General features: G+C 41.6%; 1 protein-coding gene across 2 annotated transcripts; it reads right to left on the bottom strand.

Annotated features, from left to right (window-relative positions):
* Nucleotides 1–1,381: 1,381 nt before the first annotated feature.
* LOC111959969 (uncharacterized) lies at nucleotides 1,382–5,910 on the bottom strand. Of its 2 annotated transcripts, none has more exons than XM_023981825.2 (5): nucleotides 5,713–5,910; nucleotides 4,851–5,002; nucleotides 4,483–4,621; nucleotides 4,197–4,351; nucleotides 1,382–2,094 (listed from the first exon to the last, which is right to left on the bottom strand). In XM_023981825.2, exons 1-5 carry the CDS (start codon nucleotides 5,816–5,818, stop codon nucleotides 1,930–1,932), a joined length of 717 nt encoding a protein of 238 aa, XP_023837593.1. In that variant the 5' UTR covers nucleotides 5,819–5,910; the 3' UTR covers nucleotides 1,382–1,929. The 2 variants fall into 2 exon arrangements, with proteins under 2 accessions (XP_023837593.1, XP_070293774.1); XM_070437673.1 differs by lacking the exon at nucleotides 1,382–2,094 and adding an exon at nucleotides 3,682–3,911.
* Nucleotides 5,911–11,357: the final 5,447 nt, after the last annotated feature.

Genomic DNA, 11,357 nt, shown 5'->3' with positions numbered 1-11,357 from the left:
TGCATCAGCCAGCCCAAAGCATGCTGGGACGTATCAGCTCCGTAATAACCATTTACGCCAATAGCTGAAGAAAAGGGTCAAGCATGTATGGTAGTAGACAGGTGGCTCCTTTTTCTAGTGTTGCTATCGACTACCTCATCCCCTTTGTGTGATAGCTGTTCCATTTAGCAGCCATGTGAGTCAGACTGCCCTGGTTCTCACCCTCCTTCACCTGTAAAAAAAAAAAAAAGACATGTCAATCTGAAGCACCAGGGCTGTGTAGCTATGTATTTTTTAGAAAGGGAACAAATTTGGAAGGCATTATTATAAGGATTTGGCGTCAGGTCAGTGTTGACCTAGAGGTGGATGAATATGGCTGATCGCGGTCCGTAAACTGGAGCTCGGTAGCTGGAGAAAATGTTTTTGTCTGGTGGTGAGTAGCTGACCAGATACGGGCTGAAATCAACTTCCTCTAGCTGGAGGAAGTTGATTAAATAAAAAAACTCAGTCCTCAAAGTAGCTAAATTTAACAGAAGGAAATTTAGGTGTGAAATCCTAATGTAAAAAGTATTTTTAAGTAGCATTGACAGATGCAGCGTGATTGGTTGGTTATTGACTTCCAAGAGAAGTAAACACAGATGACTTTTGACTTATCTGAATTTTTCATGTCGTCTGCTAAGCATCCAATGCTCATGACATTAATCTGTCGATCTGGATGTGAATGAGCTACAACCAGTGAATGAGAGGTCATTATGAAGTGTTTCAATGGGTTATATATGCTATTATACCCCCCCCAAAAAATAACCACTTTCAATTTGTTAAAAGGGGAAGTGTTACGGGGTACTGATTCATCAAGCGTTTTGTAGTAGTTCTCTGTCCTTGATCATTGACTTCCTCTGTTCAAATTTAACGACAGACGTGGAATAAATGGTCACGTAATCTGCTTCAATAAAAAAAAACATTTTAAATGTAAAGTTTGGATGTTTTATGTTATGTTGAATTGCATGTATGTTGATAAATGTGGTTGTGAGTTATTCTAGTCTACATTGCTTGTTCATGCTAGAAAACAGGAAGAGAAATTGAGGCAACATATCAAAATGGCTGTGTTCATTTATTTAAACCCAGTATTAAATAATTTGTGGGTCAAAGCCCTGGCACTTTCACATCAACGTAGAATATTCATTTTTACAGTCAAACAAAAGTCAATGTAACACACACTTTTCCAATTTCACCTTGACTTTAACAGTTTCAGCATAAAGGAATACAAAAAAAGTTAATACGTTCAATCAATATAATGCTAGAGGTAAATTTTCATATAAAGTGCAAGCATAGATAAGTCTCAAGAACTTGTTCTATGTCTGTTTTCATTTTAATACAGCCCCTCAGCCAACTTTTGACCATGTATACCTCAAAATGTAATTTCATTGATTAGTGAATTACAATATGTGCCTTAACCTTGCTACTAGTACTTGTCTAATATGTTCAGTAAAAAAACTGAAGAAATAGTGTGATATATACACAGTTGAACATAGTAATCCCATTACTAAACAGCCAAAAATGTTAAATGAAAGTCCTGGCCCAAGGACACATGTCAAATGACTTTTTAATAAAGTGCTTCTGTCTTAAGCTGGATGACCTGATGACACATTATTATCAAATGAATCATTACTGGGTAGGTCTAATTGGTGAGCCATATGCACCTGTCTCTGTCCTCTGCAGCAGAGCATACTAACATGCCTAGAGAAGTTACCAGATTCTTGTAAAATAGTTACCTTTTGATCAAACGCAATGTTTGCAGCTGATGCAAGCAGGGGCTTCGGAGTGTAAACAGTCAGATAGGCCTACTACAGTTCATCTACTGACGCTATCAAGTTCATCTAAAATCCCAGTGAGTGTGAAATGCTCATGTCTTGTCTGAAGTCACAGGATCAATGGATCATTGGTAATGATCTAAAGGGCCAGAGGATGACTCCAGTTCAGTAGGCGAGCTAGTCCTGTTCTGTCAGACTGGTCCTCTTCACAGCAGACGATGGAGATGAGATCATGGCTTTCTTCACAGGCCCTGGTTGTTCTTGTGATGGACAGGCACTGCTGGGGGAAGTACCCTGATAGGTACTGGAAAATGAACCAATCATGAAAGTTGTTAGCGTTTAGCCCAGGGGATGTAAGCTACTTTAAAGACTCAATCATGGACACTCACTGACAGTTGTGGCTGCTTCGTGTGATGTATTGTTGCCTCTCCCTTCTTGCCCTTTGTGCTGTTCTCTGTGCCCAATAATAATTGTACCATGTTTTGTGCTGCTACGATGTGTTGCTACCATGCTGTGTTTATGTGTTGCTGCCATGCTATGTTGTCTTAGGTCTCTCATGTAGTGTTGTGGTGTCTCTCTTGTCGTGATGTGTGTTTTCATATATATATATTTTAAATCCTAGTCCCCATCCCTGCAGAAGGCCTTTTGCCTTCTGGTAGGCTGTCTTTGTAAATAAGAATTTGTTCTTAACTGACTTGCCTAGTTAAATAAAATTTAAAAAAATACTTGTACATCAAGGTGCCTCACACTACAGAAACAGGAGATGGGCTCCTGCCCTATGGGACATTCTGGCTCGGACAAGGTAACTTATTTTATTTAAGCAGGGGAGTTCCATTTAATAGGTGTTTCACACTAAATAATAGGTGTTAGAGGGGAATGAAAGAATATTGAGATATATAAACAGCAGAAAAAGTAACTTTCAGGACCCTGTCTTTCGAAGATAATTTGTAAAAATACAACAAACTTCACAGATCTTCATTGTAAACACTGTTGCTCCTATGCTTTTTCAATGAACCATAAACAATTAATGAACGGTCGTTAAGACACTAACAGCTTACAGACGGTAGGCAATTAAGGTCACAGTTATGAAAACTTAGGACACTAAAGAGGCCTTTCTACTGACTGACAAAACACCAAAAGAAAGATGCCTATGGTCCCTGCTCATCTGTGTGAACATGCTGCAAGGAGGCATGAGGACTGCAGATGTGGCCAGGGCAATAAATTGCAATGTCTGTACTGTGAGATGCCTAAGACAGCGCTACAGGGAGACAGGACAGACAGCTGATCGTCCTCGCAGTGGCAGACCACGTGTAACAACACCTGCACAGGATCGGTACATCCGAACATCACACCTGCGGGACAGGTACAGGATGGCAACAACAACTGCCCAAGTTACACCAGGAACGCATAATCCCTCCATCAGTGCTCAGACTGTCCGCAATAGGCTGAGAGAGGCTGGACTGAGGGCTTGTAGGCCTGTTGTAAGGCAGGTCCTCACCAGACATACCGGCAACAACGTCACCTAAAGGTACAAAGCCGCCGTCGCTGAACCAGACAGGACTGGCAAAAGAGTGCTCTTCACTGACGAGTCGCGGTTTTGTCTCACCAGGGGTGAAGGTCGGATTCGCGTTTATCGTCGAAGGAATAAGCGTTACACCGAGGCCTGCACTCTGGAGCAGGATCGATTTGGAGGTGGTGGGTCCATAGTCTGGGGGCGGTGTGTCACAGCATCATCGGACTGAGCTTGTTGTCATTGCAGGCAATCTCAATGCTGTGCGTTACAGGGAAAACATCCTCATGTGGTGCCCTTCCTGCAGGCTCATCCTGACATGACCCTCCAGCATGACAATGCCACCCGCCATACTGCTCGTTTTGTGCGGGATTTCCTGCAAGACAGGAATGTCAGTGTTCTGCCAGGGCCACCGAAGAGCCCGGATCTCAATCCCATTGAGCACGTCTGGGACCTGTTGGATCGGAGGGTGAGGGCTAGGGTAATTCTCCCCAGAAATGTCCGGGAACTTGCAGGTGCCTTGGTGGAAGAGTGGGGTAACATCTCACAGCAAGAACAGGCAAATCTGGTGCAGTCCATGAGGAGGAGATGCACTGCAGTACATAATGCAGCTGGTGGCCAAAGCAGATACTGACTGTTACTTTTGATTTGATCCCCCATTTGTTCAGGGACACATTCAATTTCTATTAGTCACATGTCTGTGGAACTTGTTCAGTTTATGTCTCAGTTGTTGAATCTTGTTTTGTTCATACAAATATTTACACATGTTAAGTTTGCTGAAAATAAACGCAGTTGACAGTGAGAGGACATTTATTTTTTTGCTGAGTTTACATATACCCTGATGACTAGATCCTGTTATCACATGAAACATTTTGTTTCACAGGACATAGACGTACCTCACGATAGTGGTCTGGTAGCTGTAGTGGGGGTCGAAGGAACTGTTTAATTTTCTCATGGTGCCTGTAGATGAACGCAAGGCCAACTACCAAGAATCCCAAAAGGATGGTAAGGGTCACACTGATAGCCACAATCCTGGTATGCCTTGTCCTTTCTGTACAGGAAGATAAAGAAATAGCAAGAGAGAAAGCTGGCATAATTAGTTACTTGGTGAAGTGTTAACAGAGGATAAGATTATACTAACGGCAAGTCAACTCGTACAAAGAAAAACTGGTTGAGCCTCACCTGACTCTGGGATGGATACACACTGTAGGGGGCTAGAGGTTCCCAAGGGGTTGTGGTAACAGACATAGCGGACCTGTACACAGTACCTCCCCCCAATCTCCAGACCTCGGAGGGTCTTAGGGGATTTGGAGACATACTCCTGGTAAAACAAGAGTAGAGAAAGGCACATCAACTCATCTCTGACCACACATATCACCTTACAGCAGTGGTTGTCACCAAACCTAGTCCTACAGAGATGCAGGGTGAGCAGGCTTTTTGTTCCAGCACTAAAATACCAGATATCCTGCCAAATAATTGCCAAGACCTTGGATGAATTAGGTGTTTCAGTGCTGTGTTGGATAAAAGGCCTGGCTACCCATGCTACTCACTTCGAGCTTCTCCCCCTCTCTACCGTAGTTGACCACGTAATGACAATGGTCCCCATGTTCATCCCAGAGACAATTTTTCCCAATGTTGACCATCAGGAATCCTGCCTGGGGTTTTATCTGGACTACAGGGCTGCAGGAATCAGCTGGGTGGGCTAGAGAAAGAAGGGTGGTGAAAACATGATTATAAATACAGTTGATCAAGCTTTCTAACCAAACCACACTTCTTCCAGTGTGCTGGCCTTCTGATGTAGCAGAGAAAGCCTTGGACATGAAATAAAGCAGGTCAGCTCCAATTGTATCAAGTTTATCAGGAGTGAAGTGAACTGATCCGTTCCCATGGCTACAGGCTCAGATGGCTCCGGAGGTGCGGTTCCCTTCCCGGAACCCAGACACACACCATCTACCAAGAATCCACAACAGGATGGTAACGGATCAGTTGTTTGATAGACCCAACAGGATATTGTTTGATAGACCCACAGGCCTATGTTCATCAGTGCATGTGTCAGTGTCTCTGGTCACATGATCAGGAAAAGTGGCAGAACGTTCTGGGATATGTTCTGACTGAGCACACCACCTGTAATTCACCATCATTGCTAAAATGTGCCTTTAACACAAGAAAAATTATCCCATCACCCAAAAACAGTGTTGCAGCCAGGTTGGTATTGTCTGCTACGTGAAGTCTAATACATTCAGGAATGTCTATCGGCAGTTATAGCTAGTATAATAACATGTTCATGATTTTATGATAGATAAGGAAGTCATAGCATGCTTACTAGCTACTCACAAACACGAATAAGAGTAGCCTAGCCTTCAAATCGAAAATAAAGAGTGAGGAATAATCCAAGGGAGAAACATGTTTTACCTTGTTTGATGACTTGACAGAGAGTCCAAAACGACAAAACACATTTCAGACACAACATTTTACTCGACCAATGAGCTGTATGCGACGGCAACATAATCTTATACATCACTACATTGTGACTAGCATTATAGCGAAACCTACGTGCAATTGAGAAAAACTGTTCACGTCACTTCAACACAGCTACGACCGGGAAGCGGTGTTGCCAAGTCCAGGGAAACTCTAGCCCAATAACCCCGGAAAACCCGCCCACCAGGCCTGAAAAATCCCCCCCAAAATAGTTTGGCAGCAAGAGCGGAGTTTCCTGAGTCATCCATGAAACCCTATTCCGTAACTTTATCGAGCTAATAAATAAGGAATGTCTACGCCATTTTTAAAGAAGTAAAATTCGGTTTTCCATCTAAATAATAATTATTGCAAGTTTAAGAATATTTCGCAAGAGAAAAGATAAATCGCCCTTATTAAACTCTCCAGATCATTTTCCATCAATGGATGTCGATGTAACTTGTTTTGACTGCTATGATTAAACAATAAGGCCCTAGGAGGTGTGGTATATGGCCAATATACCACGGCTAAGGGCTGTTCTTTCAACATGTACTACAAACCCCTGTGGAGCCTTATTGCTATAAACTGGTTAACAATATAATTAGAATAGTAAAAAGTGATTCCCATGGTACACAGTCCACTATTCAACCATTTATTTTTACTGCTCTAATTACGTTGGTACGTTGGTAACCAGTTTATAATAGCAATAACGCATAATATATGTGGCTGTGGTATATAGGGCTGTGTCGTGCGTAAGAACAGCCCTTAGCTCTATATTGGTCATATACCACAACCCCTCGTGACTTATTGCTTATTAAATGAATAAAAAATTGTGCATCTGCATAACTATAGATAAATCCAACAGGATAGTTTGAATGATGAAAGTTGGACAGAGGATCTCAAAAAACAAATGTTAGGCTATTTTCTGGCAGTTGTGCCTTCATTGTGTGCCAGATCTTAAACTACAAACCATAATAAATTGCCTATTTTCGAGATTGACTTGTTATTTCAATAGGCAGAGGCTACTGGCTAAAATTGCAATTAAACTTTGCCATGGTTTGCTGAGCTAGATGCAGGTAGCCTGTAGCCCCTGAAGGCCAACATCTAATTTCATGGAAAAGTCCAATATTAAACTGACATTAAATGTGGAGAATGATACCTTCGCGATAGAGCTGTGATCGTGATCATAATCGATAACTTCCTATTTAATTAACTAAACATGGCCATTAACAATTGCATAATAACACAAGGCTACAACAAAAAAAATTGAGTTATAGGCAAGTTATTCAATTCGTTTGCCAGCTCCAGGTAGGCTACACAAGTGGCACAAATTGATTTGCAATGATTCCAGTGATATCGTCAATTCAGAATATGTATTGTACTGTATCAAATGGAAGGCTACAGTAGCCTACAATGGCATATCAATTAATAACCTACTTGATGGCTAACAGGTGCAAATGTAGCCTATCATTCTCCACATTTAATGTAATTTTCATTGTGAACTTTTACCTATAACAGAAGCACACGAGGGAGTTCCATACTTCCATAGCGCTCCAGACCCTAAAACTAGACCCTAGAACTGAACATGAGTAAAACACTTCGCTTGATACGGTTATCCATAAGAAAAGTAGACGTTTACTTTAAACCACCTCTGAGCGAATTTCTCTAAAGAGATCTAGTGCGCCTAAAGTTATTTCCCAATGCCTTGTCGCAGTTATATCAGTTCTAGCGCGTTAATATGTTTTATGGAAAAAGGGTGTATCGACCAATCTAAATAGCCGACCAACAACTGGTCAAACGTTGTCACGCTGCGCGCGCGCGCTGTTCTGTCTCCATGACTCAACTGCCACTGCTGCAGAACTCTCAACCAGTGCTCTCAACGCACACACCCCTCTGGCCCTCCCCAACATTCATTCACTAACTCAGTAACAACCTGCTCACTGCCTAATAGTCGGCAGCATATCAGTTAAATATATATATACTCTACCGTTCAAAAGTTTGGGGACACTTAGAAATGTCCTTGTTTTCCATGAAAACATACATGAAATTAGTTGCAAAATGAATAGGAAATATATTCAGGACGTTGACAAGGCTATAAATAATGATTTTGAATTGAAATAATAATTGTGTCCTTCAAACTTTGCTTTCGTCAAAGAAACCTCAATTTGCAGCATTGCAGACTTGAGGCATTCTACTTGTCAATTTGTTGAGGTAATCTGAAGAGATTGCTTCCTGCTTCCTGAAGCACCTCCCACAAATTGGATTGGCTTGATGGGCACTTCTTACGGTCAAGCTGCTCCCACAACAGCTCAATAGGGTTGAGGTCCGGTGACTGTGCTGGCTACTCCATTATAGACAGAATACCAGCTGACTGTTTCTTCCCTAAATAGTTCTTGCATAGTTTGTAGCTGTGCTTTGGGTCATTGTCCTGTTGTAGGAGGAAATTGGCTCCAATTAAACACTGTCCACAGGGTATGGCTTGGCCTTGCAAAATGGAGAAGATAGCCTTCCTTCTTCAAGATCCCTTTTTCCCTGTACAATCTCCCACTTTACCACCAACAAGGCACCCCCAGACCATCACATTGCCTCCACCATGCTTGACAGATGGTGTCAAGCACTCCTCCAGCATCTTTTCATTTTTTCTGCATATCACAAATGTTCTTCTTTGTGATCTGAACACCTCAAATTTAGATTAGTCTGTCCATAACACTTTTTTCCAATCTTCCTCTGTCCAGTGTCTGTATTATTTTGCCCATCTTAATCTTTTCTTTTTATTGGCCAGTCTGAGATATGGCTTTTTGTTTGCAACTCTGTCTAGAAGGCCAGCATCCCGGAGTCGCCTCTTCACTGTTGACATTGAGACTGGTGTTTTGCGGGTACTATTTAATGAAGCTGCCAGTTGAGGACTTGTGAGGCATCTGTTTCTCAAACTAGACACTCTAATGTACTTAGTTGTGCCTAGTTGTGCACCGGGGCCTCCCACTCCTCTTTCTATTCTGGTTAGAGCCAGTTTGCGCTGTTCTGTGAAGGGAGTAGTACACAGCGTTGTACGAGATCTTCAGTATCTTGGCAATATCTCGCATGGAATAGCCTTCATTTCTCAGAACAAGAATAGACTGACGAGTTTCAGAAGAAAGTTCTTTGTTTCTGGCCATTTTGAGCCTGTAATCGATCCCACAAATGCTGATGCTCCAGATACTCAACTAGTCTAAAGAAGGCCAGTTTTATTGCTTCTTTAACCTCTAACCTAACCTCTCAGGACTACAGTTTTCAAGTATGGGTAAATGCAAACTGAAGTGTCTGAAAGTGGGCGTGACAAGGGTTAACAATAAAATCCATCACTAATATGACTCCCACCAGAAAACAACAACAGACGATGTGACTTCTACATGACTTCTCTGCCAAGTGTTGGACATTACAAGCATCTACGCCTTATCTGAATCCTAAAGAAACCCACCGCTCTTCACAGACCTCTTTTTGTACACTTGACATTTCTGCCAATACAATGTACAAATTCTAGCTTGGCATGGCATCATGACAATAATGAAAGCCAGAAAGAAATAATGAAAGAGGCCTACTGTGCGATGTTTCTTGCATTTCCATGACTGATCAAAAGTTGTTTTCTCATGGGTCTCTCTTGTCTCTATGTGGCAGACATAAAGTGAGAAAAATGTTTGGAACATCGAATCACTGTATCGAAACGCAATACATATAGATTCGTAATACATATCGTATCGGCACTTAAATATGGGCCCGTTGTTGTTGTGTGTGTGTGTGTGTGTGTGGGGGGGGCACATAGCCTAAATATTAAAATAAAGGTAATTTTGACATTAGTTAAGTCTACCTGTTTTTATTTATTACAAATAATTATAATTACTGTTGTATATTTGGGCAGCAAACACCCTACCGGTTTTTCATTTACCGATAAATCTATGTTTGATTTTTATAACTCATGGCATCTATTTGACAATCATCAGATGATGACAATAAACGTGTGTTTGGCTCAATATAATTACTCTTGTATAATTGGGAAGCAAACCAGCTTAGAATGGATAGTATTTAAGGAATGACAAGGGTTAACAATAAAATCCATCACTAATATGACTCCCACCAGAAAACAACAACAGATGATGGCAAATAAACTTAATGACTTCTACATTACTTCTCTGCCAAGTGTGTTGAAGGGATAGCCCTTTATTAAAATTTTCGCCTAAATGACATACCCAAATCTAACTGCCTGTAGCTCAGGCCCTGAAACAAGGATATGCATATTCTTGGTACCATTTGAAAGGAAACACTTTGAAGTTTGTGGAAATGTGAATTGAATGTAGGAGAATATAACACAATAGATCTGGTATAAGAAAATACAAAGAAAATAACCAGCGTTTTTTTTCTACCAACAAAAATAGAAAATAAAATATAGGACAAAACAGACATCACGACAAGAGACACACCACAACACTACATAAAGATAGACCTAAGACAACAACATAGCATGTTAGCAACACAGCATGGTAGCAACACAACATCACAACAACATGGTAGCAACATAACATGGCAGCAGCACAAAACATGGTACAAACATTATTGGGTGCAGACAACAGCACAAAGGTCAAGAAGGTAGAGACAACAATGCATCAAGTGAAGCAGCCACAACTGTCAGTAAGAGTGTATATGATTGATTATTTGAATGAAGAGATGGAGATAAAACTGTCCAGTTTGAGTGTTTTTTGCAGCTTGTTCCTGTCGCTGCAGCGAACTGAAAAGAGGAGCGACCCAGGGATGTGTGTGCTTTGGGGACCTTTAACAGAAAGTGACTTGCAGAACGGTTGTTGTATGTAGAGGATGAGGGCTGCAGTAGGTATCTCAGATAGGGGGGAGTGAGGTCTAAGAGGGTTTTATAAATAAGCATCAACCAGTGGGTCTTGCGATGGGTATACAGAGATGACCAGTTTACAGAGGAGTAAAGAGTGCAGTGATGTGTCCTATAAGGAGCATTGGTGGCAAATCTGATAGCCGAATGGTGAAGAACATCTAGCCGTTCGAGAACAACCTTACCTGCCGGTCCATAAATTACTTCTCCGTAATCTAGCATGGGATGGATGGTCATCTGAATCAGGGTTAGTTTGGCAGCTGGATTGAAAGAGGAGCGATTATGATAGAGGAAATCAAGTCTAGATTTAACTTTAGCCTGCAGCTTTGATATGTGCTGAGAGAAGGACAGTGTACCGTCTAGCCACACTCCCAAGTACTTGTATGAGGTGACTACCTCAAGCACTAAACCCTCAGGAGGTAGTAATCACACTGGAGAGGAGAGGGGCATTCTTCTTACCAAACCACATTACCTTTGTTTTGGAGGTGTTCAGAACCAGCCCATACAATTGCAATCCATCAATATAATTGACAACTATCATCAGAAATCAAGCAATTTCAAGCAGAAAATGGGGCGCCCCTGACCCACTAGTTGGTCAGAAAGTTCAAATCTTCGTTTCATATCGTGGTGTAGCTGTAACGTAAACTCACGTAAACTCGTACATTGCCTTGGTCCGTACAATTGCCCTTATTTTAGTGCCCCAAAACGTAATACTTCCAGATCAACTGTA

Source organism: Salvelinus sp. IW2-2015, linkage group LG36 (assembly GCF_002910315.2).
Source record: "Salvelinus sp. IW2-2015 linkage group LG36, ASM291031v2, whole genome shotgun sequence".
Taxonomy (NCBI): Eukaryota; Metazoa; Chordata; class Actinopteri; order Salmoniformes; family Salmonidae; genus Salvelinus; species Salvelinus sp. IW2-2015.
Note: the sequence above shows the minus strand (reverse complement) of the source record. Positions and strands in the feature narration are given on the sequence as shown.